Source organism: Mastigoproctus giganteus, chromosome 6, assembly GCF_048544385.1.
Source record: "Mastigoproctus giganteus isolate SK-2022 chromosome 6, ASM4854438v1, whole genome shotgun sequence".
NCBI classification, from domain to species: Eukaryota; Metazoa; Arthropoda; class Arachnida; order Uropygi; family Thelyphonidae; genus Mastigoproctus; species Mastigoproctus giganteus.
In genome coordinates, this window is record NC_143580.1 from 146,501,606 (window position 1) to 146,518,137 (window position 16,532).

A 16,532-nucleotide genomic window follows, 5' to 3' on the forward strand; every position below is an offset into this window, starting at 1 on the left:
ACCACTGTACTCGCCTTTACGGAAGCAAAAACCCTTTCCTTTACCCCTGATAGTACTTAAATCTTTAAGTAAATCCCACGTCAGTACACTGTGATCACTGCCACCTAGTGGTGCTTTTATCTGCAAATTCCTAATACATGAATGATCACTGCTGATAACCAGATCAAGAGTATTACTTTCTCTGGTTGCCTCTCGAACATGCTGCTGCAGAAAACAATCATCCAATAAATCCACAAAAGTCTGACTAGTGTGTGAGTGCCCAACCCACAAGTTCCAGTCAATATCTGGGAAGTTAAAATCCCGCATTATAAGACATTCCGATTTACTAGCCCACTCTATTTCTCTGTACAATTGTTCATTGTACTCGTTCAAGTCATTAGGCCTATAACACACTCCTACTCTTATTTTTGCTTTCGCAGTGCTTATGTCACACCAAACTGACTCAACAGTGCACTGTTCATCTATATCAACTGGATGCGCTTCTTTTGATTTTATGTTTTTCTTTATTAACAGCATAACACCTCCTCCCTTCCTATCCTGTTTATCCTTTCTGTACACATTGTACTCCCCAAATTCCAGTTCTGCATTCCTTATATCTGTGTGACACCACGTCTCTGATATCCCAACAATATCCGCCTTTGATGTCTTGACCAACACTTCAAATTCATCAAATTTATTTACTATACTTCTAGCATTGGTATACATGCAAGTATACATGCACCTATTCTTATTCTTAATTACTCTAACACATCCCATATACCCACCTGTTTCACAATGACTGCCATCCGTCCCTGAAACCCCCAACACCCCTCGCTCCAGGTCGCTACTTATTCTAATAGAAGTTGTGCAAGAATCACCTTCACCTCTGCCTACGGCTACTGTTAAACTATTAGTCCTTGTATTCCCCCAAGCTATCAGTTTTCCGACCCACCTAACACTGCCTCGATAGTATCAGCAAATATTTTTGCACCCTTTCTATTTAAGTGTATCCCATCCCTGTAGAAGCAGTCTCTCCTGTTAACAAGTACAGTCCAGGCTTAAAAAAATTCTATCCCTTGATCCTTGCACAATCTTTCCAGGGCCGAATTGATCGACAAGGCTCTCATCATATACTCCTTCCTATCGTGTCTGGGCAGAATTGCAGACACTTTCAAATTCAACCCTATTTCACGGCTCTTTTTCAACAGTGACCTGTACTTGTTAAGTAATTCTGCCAGTCTCCTACTCTTAATATCATTAGTGCCAACGTGTACAACTATATCACCTTTTGTGTCCCTAAAAGAAGATATCTGCTCTACAACGTCATCAACCTTTGCCCCTGGCAGACATACCCTGGTCCTGTTCCACCTATCCTTTTTACAAAGGATGTTCCCCATTTCCCTGACAATAGAGTCACCAACAACTACTAGTTCCTTTGGGACCAGCGCAATCTGCCTTGGGGGTTGCCGCTGTGTTGCGTGATGACCAAGTGCAAGCTCTGGCGTTGATGCGGACAGCTGAGAGCCTGAGGCCCCTCAATTTAGATCTTTCGAGGGCATCCACCCTGTCCTTCAAACTCTCATATAGGCCCATAACGACGCTGAGTTGTCGCCTGATTTCCTTACACTCCTTACATCGCGCGCGCATACAAAGACATCCCCCATGGCAATATCATGTTCCGTTCCAGATAGTTCGGCAAACATTTCACAAGTTGCACATTTTTTTAGGCTGTGATGCGTTGGAGAATCGCCCCCCTCAGTTCTCCCACGAGTCACAGCACTCCTGCCGCTTTGTGCCCGTTGCTTTGCTGTTCTAGTTTGGGGAATGATATTTTAAATTAATAAGATCAATAAATTAAATTAAATTAAATGTCAATACTACGCTATCTAATAGAAACAGTGAAGCGTATTACTGTTTCTATAATTATACGTTAGAGCTACCTAGCTACCTCAATTAAAAATTTGAATTCCCTATCACTATAAACAAAAAACAATGCCTGCAAGATTCGAACGGACTGACGGTTTTATAAAGTATTACGTATATCTGCAAAAACTGTTTATATAAATTAAAATAAAAATAACCAGCGTAATTAGAACTATAAGACTACGTATTAAGTACAATATAAAATAACAATTATGTAAATAAAAAGCAAACACTTATCGTTTTTTTCAGAGCCTGTAACTCGCAGCTGTATTTTCTAAAGAGAGTCAGCGCCCTCAATCCTTCAGCAAACCCCCCCCCACACACACACACAGCTCCCCCCCACACACAGCTCAGAATTGCTGTAGTGTCACAAACTGACAGAGTTCTGCTCTGTCAGCTTGTGACACTGGCAGCAAAATTATACACTAGATTATCTGCATGCCCCTAGAGAGTTATCAACAGGTTCAGTCTGTGAAAACACTTGAAGCCCTATCCTCAAAATGTAAAGAATTTTTTCTGTTTATACTCTGGGACAGCTACATAAAGAAAGAAGAGTTTACAAGATAAACAACATAAGGATATTACCATATTTAGCAGTCATGTGGCCTTGAACCAGAGTCAAATCAAACACTTCCCTTGAGCTTTGCTCTGGAGACTAAACATAAACATGGATTTCATCACTTCATGCATCCAGTAAGCAGAGTGGTGGCATTGCACTGAGTGATGAGTCATCTGCCACCTTGTATTGCCGGGTGACAAAGAGAGTCAGCCATTCCTCTCTGTGATGTGGACTCTGCACATTGGTTCCTATTTGGGTGGCTACTTCTAGTATACTAGGTATAGTGGATTTGGGAATATATCCAGAGTTACAAATCTTTCCACAGAATTTTGTGGATCTGCTTTATAACCTGCAACAATTATGGGGTAAAATGGAAAAGGCCTATGTTCTCAGAATTCATAATGTCAATAAGTTCAGTTTTTTTTTTTTTTGAGAAATACAGAATACAGGTTTATAAAACTCCTTTGATAGGAAGACAGATAAAAATAAGGTATAATAAACCATTAAAATAAACATACATCGATAGCTTTCAGGCATAGATTTATCCCATAACTCTGCAAAACCTTTTACAGTTGCTGTTCGGGTAGTATGGAATAAAAGCGGTTGAGGTTGGTTCAACGTTACGCATGGTCCTAAGGTTTGCCGTGTGCTCACAGGACTGCAGGTCACATCTATCCAAGGCACTAGTGGGGTAACTTCACTTGGCCAAATCTGTCTTCACTCTAGCAGTCTCATTACATCTTTCATCCGCAGAGCTGGATGGGTCCAGGCGCAGGTTAATAAGGCTCGTGCTGTACTAAGAAGGTGACTATGAGCATGTGCTGACTGATAGTTAGTGAACTGGCCAGCACACATCAGTTTACGATGGACGGAGGTCCTTAGATGCGTGCCCTCGTGCCAAACAAGGGGATCCAAAAATGAAGAACATTGTCAGACTCCAGCTCAATGATGAACTGAATGAAGGGTGAAATAGAGTTGAGATATTGTAAGAGTTGGTCTCCTGACTCGCGAGGAATAATGGTAAATATATTGTCGCCATAGCAACACCAAAAGGCTATAGGGACTGCCAGACCAACAAAACGTGTGATTCTCTAGTTCCTCCATAGCAGTATTAGCCATAACTGAACTGAAGTAAAGATAGATATGACATCAAACAATGCCATAACCTGGTCCTCCGAAATGGATAGAGTGGAAATTAGGTTAAGAAAGTCGCTGCTGCTGGAGATTGTGTGAATGCTCTTGCCTGCCAAAGGCAAGAGTGTTCACACAATTTGTTGCAAGTCAGCAACAAATTTTGGCAATTCATATGTCAGGGAACTACAGCAGGAGACAGTTGGTCTTAAAGGAACAACTTGTTTATGAACTTTTGGTAAGCCATAGAATTGGGATATCTGGCAACCAGAAGCATGTAGGCGCAAGCGAACGGATCCATGGATTTTGCCAGATTTAAACCAACTGTAGACTAGGCTGTTAATATTGGCCTCCCAGCACTCTAGGATCGTTACAGGAGAGTCGACTGCAGGTTCGTAGAAGGAAGTGTCTTGAAAAAGAGACAAGGCTTTCATATTGTAATCAGAATGATTTAAAACAACCATTCAACGTCCTTTATCTGCAGGGAGAACGACAATCGAATCATCCTGTTTTAGCAGTTTGAGGGCAGAGTTGCCGTTGGCTTAGATTAGAGTTGACCAGACAGGCACGTTGTAGAATCGCTGCAGTCTTGAGGTGGATAGCATTCACAGTCTGTTCAGGCAACCATGTCAATGACACCTCAACACCCATAGCAAGCTCAGTGACTGGGGGACTGTGGGGGAAAACCTCAAACTTCATCCCTAGGGTGAGCAGCTCTACTTGTTCATCGGATAAGTGCTTGTCACTCAAATTTAGCACAAAGTGGGAGCAGGCCTCAATAGGAGCTCTTTGCAAGGCCCTGTTGTTATGGGTCTCTTGAATTAAATTGTTAAACTTACTTTGTTGGCGAGAGCGGTAATGATCAGATTCTCGGACAGCTTGGTCACACAAGGTGGAATATACAGAGGAGGGGATCAGGTTACTGAGCTCGTGCGTGAGGACAGCTTTGCTGGTGGAAGCACTGCATAGGTCTCAGTGAAGACAGCCAATCCAGATATTCAGAGTTCTGAAACTGGGGTTACGTCAGGCCTGTTGCATTTGCTCATTGATAAAGGGAGCCTTGTAGAGAAAGCCTTTTGGAATGCCGTAGGTCTTACATCGTTGGGCAAACTGGAGATATTGGTTGCTCTGGACTATGAAGATGAAGCTTTTTTTGTAGTTGTAAGTGTAATGGCCAAAAACGGTACAAATGAAACGGAAAAGGCCTATGTTCTCAGAGTTCATAATGTCAATAAGTTCAGATTTTTCTGTGAAATAGAGAATACAGGTTTATTAAATTCCTTTGATAGGAGGACAGATAAAAATAAGTTATAATAAACTATTAAAATAAACATACTTCGATAGTTTTTGGGCATAGGGTTGCCCTTCTTCAGTCAAAAAATATTAGTACAAAATAAATAATAAAGAATGCCCAGTATGGTGGTCATGCGAGGTGAACCACGTGAGCAGGTGCAGACAACAATTAGCAGTTGGAAGTAGAGGCTTGTGGCTGCAATTGCAATGCTTGGGTTTGCTGTGTGTGTGAATGTCCATCATTCAGGAGGATGGCTGCTCAATAATGGGATGGACATGACCTCCTTTGTTCTGGTTAAAAGAATCACGAAAAGTTGTAATATGTAATGATTCTAACCAGACGCTTTGGCGGTAATGACGAGAACGGTCAATAATCTTAATGTCGTGTTGGGGGTCGATGTTGTGCTGTGTCAACCAGAAGTGTTCGGCGACAGCTGAGTGCTCCACTTCAGTGGAGCAGATTGCTCTCTCGTGCGCGGCAACTCAATCTTTGAGCCTTCTGCCAGATTCACCAGTGTAGCAGTCACAGCAGGAATTGTGGTACACTGAACTGCTCTGTAAGGGTGGGGGAAACCGGTATCTTTACATTTGACACAAGGGACCGCAAGTTCTTGCCTGGAAGCTGCAGGCACTTTATCCCATAACTCCGTAAGACCTTTGACAGTTGCTGTGACAAGTTCAGGTAGTATGGAATAAAAGTGGTCGAGGTTGGTTCGATGTTACGTGTGGTCCTGAGGTTTGCTGTGTGGTCATGGGACTGCAAGTCGCATCTATCCAAGGCACTAATGGAGTAACCGAACTTGGCTAAATCAGTCTTCACTCTAGCGGTCTCATTACGTCTTTCATCCACAGAGCTGGAGTTGGTCCAGGCACAGGTTAATAAGGCTTGTGCTGTACTAAGAAGGTGACCGTGAGCATGTGCTGACCGATAGTTAGTGACCTGGCCAGCACACATCGGTTTATGATGGACAGAGGTCCTTAGACACGTGCCCTCGCGTCAAACAAGGATATCCAAAAATGGAAGAACGTTGTCCGACTCCAGCTCAATGGTGAACTGAATGAGGGGTGAAAGAGAGTTAAGATGTAAGAGTTGATCTCCTAACTCACGAGTAATGATGGTAAATGTATCATTGACGTAGCGAATTTTGAGGTAGTCTTATAAGGATCATGATTTTTATCATGTATCAGAAGCCTTGGGAATCCATTTTGCAGAAATCTAATAAACCTAATTCCTTTGTCAGCATGGGGTTAGCATATTAATCACTTGAAAGGGTGTGTGTGTGTTAATCATGTTTTAACTTATATTTGAAATATATTGCATCTAATTAAATTACTTAGAATTAAGGTCAGCTTTCTACTTTAGTAGAGTGGTAAGGTACAACAGTTCTCAGCCTCTTTCACAATGTACTTCACCTAAACTTCAAAAAATTATTGTAGTACACCTTATCAATCAAACATTTCCATCTATATGATATATAGATAGAAATATTTACTTATATATTTCATATATGCTCAATGTAGCTGATTGGTCAAGCATTAACAGTGTAGTAAAACATGTGCATTTGAATGAATCATGAATCAAGCCCACACGACTGCTAAATATAATTAACTTAATGTATTCATATATAAATTCACTTATAAATTCAGTTCTGAAAGGGCTACAACCAAGAGTATTACTACCTCCCACCTCCCCAATTCTTGGTCCTGTCTGCTTTCTCTAACATTGTAGTCATCTAATGTCTGCATTTATGACTTAAACAATATTTCAAATTCATCAAATTTATTTACAATGCTCTTAGTATTAGTGTACAAAAGTGTTTGTTTGTAATGCATTTGTCCCTGTTTTTGCTCTTAGTAACCAAAAATAGTCCATATGTTTGCCTGTTTCATGAGATTCCCTAACAGGCTTTGTATTCCCTTATACCTTGTGTTCAAGGCTGCCACATGTCCCAATAGAAGCACTGAAAGAATTAATTTTGCCTCTGCTTGCAGCTGCTACTGATTTATTATTATGTCCCTCCAAACTAAGTTTTCTGACCCATCCAATACTTCTTCAGTAGCATTGGCAAATATTCTTGCATCTTTACTATTTAAGTGTAACCCATTCCAGTAATTTAACTGTCCACATGTCCCAGTAGAAGCACTGTAAGAATTAATTTTATCTATGCTTGCAGCTGCTACTGATTTATTATTATGCCCTCCCTCCAAACTAACAGTTTTTTGACCCATCCAATACTGCCTCAGTAGCATTGTCAAATATTCTTGCACCTTTACTATTTAAATGTAACCCATACCAGTAATTTAAACTAATGAGGGATACTCAATTTTAGCCCACATTGTATATACTTATTCAGAACTTTTCACTTGAATTTTTCTAACATTTACATTCGGAAGAAAAGGATTAGTGTACCATTTTAAGATGACCTGCATTTTTATCTGTTTAAATTTAAACATTTAAACATTTAAATTTTTATTCAGATCTACAGAATACAAGAGAAGAAATGGGAGTCAAGTGGCTGTTGATGAACTGGTAACCAAAGGAGCGCAAGGCAGCCAAAGTAACACACCTCTATTAGTTACAATTTATTAGGAAACGTTTCGGAAATTGTTATTGTTACAAAATCCATCTTCAGTCTTTGTAGCAATTTCCGAAACGTTTCCTAATAAATTGTAACTAATAGATGTGTGTTACTTTGGCTGCCTTGCGCTCCTTTGGTTTTAGTATATATAATTGTTATATTATTATTTTTATTTAAAAATTAAATATTCAATATATTTATGAAAATAATTAATTTGTTTTCCCAGAAACCTGCCAGCGTTTACCCCCTACTAGTTTTTCAACATCAGGAGTCAAAAACTGGGAACATACAATTTTCAGTATGTCGGAAAGATGTTTATCTGTCAATCTCGATCTATACGCCGTTTTATTTAATTTCATACGTGAAAATAATTGCTCGCATAAGTATGTACTCCCAAAGTAGCACATAATTTGTGCAGCAAACTTTTTAATTTCCAGGTATTTTTCACCTAAGTAAGAATATATTTTTGGAATTCCTACTTCTCGACATTTGTCTTTCAAAAATGAATCATTTTGGAAATCAATTAATTCCAGTTGAATCAAAGTGGGAGCTTTTTCGATTTCAAATGAAAAAGGTCCAACAAAAAGAGAAAACCTATCTTCTAACTCTTTAAAATCATTAAAACGCTTATCGAATTCGTTTTTGATTTCCTCAATTTTGTCACAATATTGTGAGAAAGAGCAATTTTGATTTTGTGTTTTTAACTGCTCACAAGTAGGAAAATGGGTCAAAACATCTTTTTTTTTAAATGATTTTTAAACATTAGTTTTTGTACAAAACTTGCTATTGTGTCGTACATGTCCATTATTAACTTATTTTTACCTTGCAATGAAATGTTAAGATTATTGAGGTGGCTTGTAATATCAATTAAAAATGCCAAATCCACAAAGGATTTTTTATAACTGATACATTTCATGAAAAACTGTTATTTCCTCCAAAACCATATAAAATCTCTTTAAAACTTTGGGGCATGATAACCATCGAACTTCTGTATAATAAGGAAGATCGCCAAACTCAGATTCTAAATCTTTAAGAAGAGAAGTAAATTGCCGATGGTTGAGTGCTCTCCCTCGAATAAAGTTGATTGTTTTTGTTACTGTTTTCAATACATCGTCCATTTTTAATATTTTTAAACACAGAACTTGTTGATGAATAAGGCAGTAGACAGCCATGGTTTTCGGTTTATCTGGGTACTCAGCTTGTAATTTTCTAATTAATTTTGACACAAATCCTCAATTTTCACCCGTCATTGATTTAGCACCGTCGGTTGTTACAGACACAAGTCTGTCAATTGGAAGCTTACACTTTTCTGAAATGCTCCACACAGCAGCAAAAATATCTTCGCCAGTCGTAGTTCCAAGAAGAGGGATAACTTTCAACAATTCGTCGGTGATCCTCATATTATTATTGCAACCCCGAAAAAATACAGCAACTTGAAAAACATCTCGTATATCTGTAGGTATATCCTGTAGCTGTGAACTGATGTTATCTGCCATTTCGCTAATTCTCTCTACCACTGTATTTCTTGATAATGAAATATTGCGAAATGATTGCACTTTTTTCAGGACAGACGATTTCAGCTGCTTTTATCATACATTCTTTTATCGTTAATTAATGAACTATTCGTGAACGATTTTGAACGTTTTGTTAACAAATAGATTATTTCGTAACTTGCTTTTACTGCTGATCCATTAGTTTTCATGAATTTTGTAAATGCTTGTTGTTGACTATGAAGTGTGTTCTTCATTGTTTTTAATTTTTCTTCTCTTATTTTTCCTTTGAAGCCTGAATATTGTTCCTTATGATTAGACTTATAATGCTGCTTAATATTGTATTCTTTAGCAACACTAATATTTTCCTTACAAATTAAGCATGTAATTTTACTGTTCAGTTCCATACAAAAATAGTTCAGCTCCCACTTTTCTTGGAATTTTCTTCCCTCGTTATCAATTTTTCTTTTCTTGACTGGTGTTGAAAGCGACATATTCTATATAAATTCTATAGTTGAAATTAAAATTATAAAATTAAAAAAACGATTACTTAGGTATTTGTTAAATTATAGATAGCAAACACAACACACACAACACAACAGATCCCGACAAAGAAACTAGTAGGAATGAAGTATTTTTTCGATAAAATTATAAAAAACGCTGCATTTGCAATATTGTAATATTAGTTTAAATGTAAAAGAAAGTTAGATTAAGATTTCTCCATTTAAAAAATATTTAAAAAAATAAAATGTAACTCTTTTATTTTTAAAGAAATAAACTAAAAAGTTACAATGTTATTTAAAGATAATAATTTCAATTTTCATTCATTTGAAATTACTATTTATATTGGCGCCTCCGTAGCCAGGTGGGAAGGAGCAGAATGCGTAGCACACGCTTCTTGATTAGACCGGGGTTTGAGCCCGTCACCACCAAATACGGAGGATGCGGAAAGGTCAGGGAATGACCATCACATATCCCGGAGCAATATGGCCTTAGTTGCTAATGCTCCTAAAAAAAAAACCAAATAACAATAACTATTTATATTTTTAGTTCTTTCTAATCAAGGCTCCATCGATCCAGTCTTTTTTTTTTTTTAATTATTATCAATTAAAATGATTATTTTTATATATATTATGGAGATTTTTTAATCCTTATATTCTAGAATTATAAATAGGTACTTTTTAATTGTTTACTTTAACATTTTATTTTTGGGCATCGCGGGTGGGCCACAAAAATTTTGTCGCGGGCCGCCAGTTTGACACCCTAGCACTAAGGGTGTCAAATTTGGTCCAGTTTATTAGCTTTGTAATTTTCACTCACCATTCCATTACTTTATCTTAATATGATAAACAGATGCTGCTTGGTTTTCTGCTTTTATCTTTCTGTCTGGGGAAGCTTTGTTTCCTTACGACAGCAAGTCTTGGATTACTTTCACTTTAGAAACTAGTTCAACCACAAGTTGAACCAAAATTATCAGTTTCATTTTAATTTGAATGAAAAATTACCTTTTCAGTTTAAAACTGTGACACTACCATTTTAGCTCATTTCAAAACTTATTTGGTCTCTTATCAGATGGCAGGTGGTTTCGGTTAGCAAACTTTATGCTGAAACAGTGAATAACGTACTGATTCTAAACGAGCAACCAAATTGTCCGTAGAAGAAAAACTTCCAATTAATAAAGTTATGAGTATATTTTAACCCCTGATACTGTGCTGCAAATTAATTTCCGCATAAACATGCAGGGTTTTATTTCATGGAGTTGAAATAATGTGATAATAGAGATAGATACAGTTTGGTATTCCATTTTTCTCTCATTCTGTTTGGGGTACTTTGTTTTCTTCATTGACTATGAAAAGCTTTGGCATATGCTTGTTTAGAAATGATGTTGTTATCTAAGGTGACCTAAAATTACAATGTTTTTACTTAATTTGAATAGCATCACCAAAGCAATGAATCTGGTATTCAATTAAAAACTGAGACATTACCATTTATATCTTCTTTTGAGACTTACTGGTCTCTTTTCAGGTGACCTCAGTTTGCACCTTCATGCTGAAAAGGTAAATAATGTGTCAAGTCTAAATGAGCAGCTAATCACTGTGTGGGGAAAAAAAAACTTACTATTAAATATGTAATGAAAGTTGCTAGTATGGTTTAACCCCTAGTATGCTGCATTGACCCATTGCAGCAAAACAGTAAAAATGCAGGGTTTTGTTTAAACACATGAGTTTAAATAATATATTAAATGCTACTCTACATTCAATTTTTCTGTCTGGGTAAGCTTTGTTTTGTCCATTAACAGCAACAGTCTTTGGCTTATGCTCACTTTAGAAACAACATTGTTATTCACAAGTCAAACTAAAATTATTAATTTTGTTTGTAATTCATGGCATCACCAAAGCATGTTATTTCAACTCTGCATTGAAATAAAACCATGCACTTTTATTATTTACTTTTCTTTGTTCTTACTTCATTATTAGCCTGCACTGAGTGTCTTAAGTTAGCATTCTTCTCACTCTGTCTCATGAATTGCAACTTTTTACTCCATTATCATGAATTTTGTATGCAGCACTTTCTTCATGCTTTTGTCAGTCAGAATAGTAGTCTGCTACTTCAAATACAAAACTTGGATTACTGTGCTTCTCTTCCAAATTGTGTAATAATATGGAAGAGAAGTACAGTAATCCAAATTTTGTATCTTGCATCTGAAAATAAACCAAAAAATCTTGTGTCAGTTTTACTTTATTTTAATGTCAGCAAATTAATTTCTTTTACCTTCTTTTTCAGCTAGTGAAAGCCAATTCTCATAATTATGATGCATGGTTTGATTATTTAAGATTGATGGAAAGTGAAGGAAATGTGGAAGCAACTCGAGAAATATATGAGAGAGCAATTGCAAATGTTCCACCTAGCAAGGTAAGGAATAATTACCCTTATCATCATGTTTGAGTACATGTCTATAGGGATATATACAATTAATTCATTCTTACACATTTTTACCATTGTTCTGCAAGATTAGGCAGACTTCATTTTAAGTGATGTTTGGATAAAAGAGCTGCATTTGTTTCCCATCTGGTAGAAATTATTTGCTAAATTTCCCATTAATACTATAATAACATTTTCCACTACTACATCCTTAGTAGTAGTAGTAGTAGTAGTAGTGGCAAATGTTGCAAGAAAGCAAGCTTACTGCACACTTCATCCATCCATACCCTCCAAGAATTTGTCTAGTTCTTCCTTGAATTTATTCAAACCATTCACTTCCACAATAACATTAGCATTAGTAGAGGCATACGATGCAAGAAAGCAAGCTTATACACTGTGCTGCCACTTTATTAGGTACGCCCCTGCTGTGCACACAAATGGTTTGTTCCACAACGTTGCAAGTCACATGACCACAGTTGTGGATATAAATGCAGCAGAACAACCTTCCTAGTATCAATTAAGCGTACAAACCGTAGCAAGAATGGGGAAAAGGAGTGATCTAATGGACTTCGAACGTGGCATGGTAGTAGGTGCAAGACGTGCTGGACAAAGTATCTCTGAAACAGTAGTTCTGAACTTTTCACGCACCACAGTATCAAGAATGGGCAACGAACAGAAAACATCCTCTCAACGGCACTCCTGTGGAAGAAAATCGCTTGTTGATGAGAGAGGTCAGAGGAGGATGGCTAGAATTGTGCAAGCAAACAGATGGGCCACAATGTCGCACATCATGTCAGAATACAACCTTGGTGCGCAGAACAAAATATCGCAATGGACCACTAGTCGCACTTTGTTGTGAATGGGCTACAACGGACGATGGCCACATCACGTACTTTTGTTATCAGTGAAGAACAAGAGATCACGCCTCCTGTGGGCACAGCAACACCATCACTGGACTATCGAGGATTGGAAAACAGTTGCGTGGTCTGACGAGTCGAAGTTCCTGGTGCATCATGTTGATTGGAAGGCTTAGAATTTGACGAAAGCAACATGAATCCATGGACCTGTCATGTCTGATGACTACTGTGCCAGGTAGTGGGGGCAGTGTTATGGTGTGGTGAATGTTTTCTTGGCACATGTTGAGTCCATTGATACCCATAGATTCACATCTGAATGCCACATTGTACCTAAACATTGTTGCTAATCAAGTGCATCCGTTCATGTTGACAGTTTATCCTCAATCGGATGGTGACAACATGACAATGACTTTTCTTTGCTGCAGTGGCCCGCTCAGTCTCGGATCTCAATCCTATTGAACATCTTTGGGATGAGGTGGAAAGTGCTGTTCGCTGCAGGCCTACACCTCCGTCGAAACTCAAGGAACTGCGTGATGCACTCATGTCTGCACGGTTCTCCATTCCTGCACAACGTTTTCAGCATCTTGTTCAATCCATGCCTAGACGAATTCAGGCTGTTTTTAAGACCAAAGGAGGCTCAACACGCTACTAGGTAGGTGTACCTAATAAAGTGGCAGCACAGTGTATATATATGTATATATATATGTGTATATATATATATATATATATGTGTATATGTATATATATATGTGTATATGTATATATATATGTGTATATGTATATATATATATATATATATATATATATATATATAATTATTTATATAAATATAATTAAATCCTTCATTTTTTTTTTATCATTTATAATAAATAAATAAATATTTATTATATATTTATTATGTATTATTGTATCAGTAATACTCAAGTTTTGTGAGATACAAAAATCACAACTGTATATCAATTTAATTATTTAATATGTACATATAGTATTTATTCTGTTTTATCAAGTGCATTATTCTAGATTTGCAGTTTATTGCAGGAAAAAAGGTACTGGCGGAGATATATCTATTTATGGATTAATTATGCACTTTATGAAGAACTTCAGTTAGATGACGTAGAAAGAACAAGACAAGTTTATCGGGCCTGTCTTCAGCTCATACCACATAAAGTATTCACTTTTGCAAAAATTTGGTTATATGCTGCACAGTTTGAAATCAGACAGAAAAATTTAAAAGCAGCTAGGAAATTATTGGTAAGTTTAAAAATAAATAGGGTTATTTATCATTTTTATTTGTTTTTTTTTTTTAATGTGAAGTACTGATTTGCTGTATATCAGGAAAAAATAAGTGTGGGGGAGAAAATTAGCAGTTATTCAGAATACATTTCTTTGGTTATGTATATTTATTAAAGGTTATGTATATTTATTAATATATAAGAGGAAAAGAGTGGGGGAAAAAACTGAACCTTGGGGAACACCAACATTAATGGAGAAATTAGAAGACAGAGAGCCATCTACTGTCACCCTCAGTGAGCGATCTGAGAGAAAACTGGATAACCAATTACAAAAAACAGTTGACAAACCATAATATGGAAGCTTGTTTAGAAGACCTTTATGCCAAACACTATCGAAAGCCTTTAAGATGTCAAGAGCAACTGCTTGTGTTTCACCGAACTTTTCCATTGAATTTGTCCATAAATGTGTAACATAAGCCAGAATATCACCAGTGGATCGACACTGACGGAATCCATACCGGCGATCGTTGATCAGACGGAAGGTTTCTAGGTAGTTTAAGAGTTGGCAGTTAATTGATTTCTCCATTACTTTAGAAAGAGTAGAAGTAATTGCAATGGGACGATAATTGAATGAGATGGATTTGTCACCCTTTTTAGGAACTGGCTGGATATGAGCAAATTCCGAAGCAGAAGGAAAAACAACTTTGGCATAAGAAAGTGAAAAAAGGCGGCAAAGAACAGGAATAAGTTCAGGTGCACAGGTTTTAAGAACAAGTGGAGACATGCCATAAGGACCTGGAGCTTTCTTAGCATCAAGATTCATCAAAATCCTTCTGACATCCTTTTGACAGAAGAAGACCACAGGCGACATTGAATGGAGCATGTTGGGAATGGTGGGAAGTGTTTTGAGTTGGAAGAAAAATAGGATGCTAGCAGGTCAGATTTATCCTTGGCTGAAGTGACAACAGAACCATCTGGTTGTGACCGAGGTGGTAGCAGAGATGGGCAAAAGTTGCGGCCAATAGCTTTGGCAAGAAACCAGAATGCTTGGCTACCAGTAGGGCAAGAAGCAAGTTTTCTACTCTTAGCCTGTTCAAAATCTAGTTTGAACTGATTAATAACTGCTTTACAATTGTTGCGAGCTTTGGTGTAGGCTGAAAATTAAACTGAAGAATTGGAAACAAGCCAATTATGATATGCAACATTCTTCTCCTGAACGGCTTTAGCACATTTATTGGAAAACCAAGATTTAGGTAAAGGACAAGATTTTAAAGTGGAATGTGGGATAAAGGATTCCATTCCTACAAGAATAATTTCACTGACACGATCTGAGCAAACGTTGACATCAGAAGTTTTGAAACAGTAATCCAACCAAGGAAAAGAAGATAAGAAATCTTGCATGTCATCCCATTTTGCCTTCTTGTAACGCCAAACAATACGAGGTTGGGAATAGCCTTGAGATAATGGCTCCATTGGAGAAGAGACAATCACCAAGGTTTGATCTGAGGAGCCTAAAGGACCACTCACTTTGACCATATATTTAGAAGGGTTGTTTGTGAGAAAAAGATCAAGCCTGTTGGCTGTATGGTTAGGATTGTCCTGCATTCTTGTAGGTAAATGAACAATCTGTGCAACATCATTAGTAATTGCAAAAGCCTCAACATCTCGACCAACTGGGTCGGTGTGACTAGAAAACGGAATCCAGCTGGAGTTGTGAACATTAAAATCACCAAGGAAAATTACCTCACTGCTAGGAAAGTTGGACTGGAGAAAGTCAAGTTGCAAAGAGAGGAAGTTGAAGAGCTCCAAGTGATTAGCGGAGTTGGGAGAATGGTAGAGATATCAGATGAATTTGACACAATGAGGTAGAGAGATTTTAAGCCAGAGAAGATTGAATAGAGGAGATTCCAAATTACCAAGTCTCTGACAGGGAATCTCGAAACGGATATATGCACAAGTACCACCTTTGAGGCGGAAGGATCATACAGCGAATAATTTGGACAACTGAGATGAGCAGTGGTTGAATCAACTGATAATTGACATTCTGTCAGAAAAAGTTCATTGGGTTTGGCAGACTGCAAGTGGAAATGGACATTGTTGAGATTAGAACTAAGACCACGTATATTTGTGAAATGAACAAGGAAGTGTTTAGGAGGTTTAGATCTTTTCGCAGATAAGTTTGCTGTATTAATTTGACAATTAATGGTGTATTCAATAGTAAGAAAAATTGGGGGGGGCATGCTGTATGAAGTAATGAAATTTTTGGATATGGCGTACGCATGGTAAGAATATACTTGGATCCTTGACATAACGTGGCCTCAGCAATGCCCCCTGCATACACACTACTCGGATTATCTCCAGTCACTATCTGGTAGAGCAGACGTAGCAAGATTGTACACTAGCTGATCCAGAAGCCTCCTAAAGAGTTACCAATAGGTTTGGTCCGGTGTACTAGCTAGTGGCTGGCCTGCGAATACCGTTTTAGAGCTGTACCCTCGAAATGTAAGGAAATGTGGGGAGATAGCTATGTAGAGCAAGAAAGGTTTACATTTTTAGCATTAGTAGGA

General features: G+C 37.6%; 1 protein-coding gene across 1 annotated transcript in view; it reads left to right on the forward strand.

The window, feature by feature from the left end:
- The window catches only part of LOC150084641 (crooked neck-like protein 1), a 213,898-nt gene that overhangs the window by 118,124 nt on the left and 79,242 nt on the right, over positions 1-16,532 (forward strand). Inside the window, exons 9-10 of the mRNA XM_090375381.1 lie at positions 11,739-11,867; positions 13,772-13,984. Coding sequence (XP_090231507.1) covers positions 11,739-11,867; positions 13,772-13,984 — 342 coding nt within the window. The remainder of the gene's footprint in view (positions 1-11,738; positions 11,868-13,771; positions 13,985-16,532) is intronic.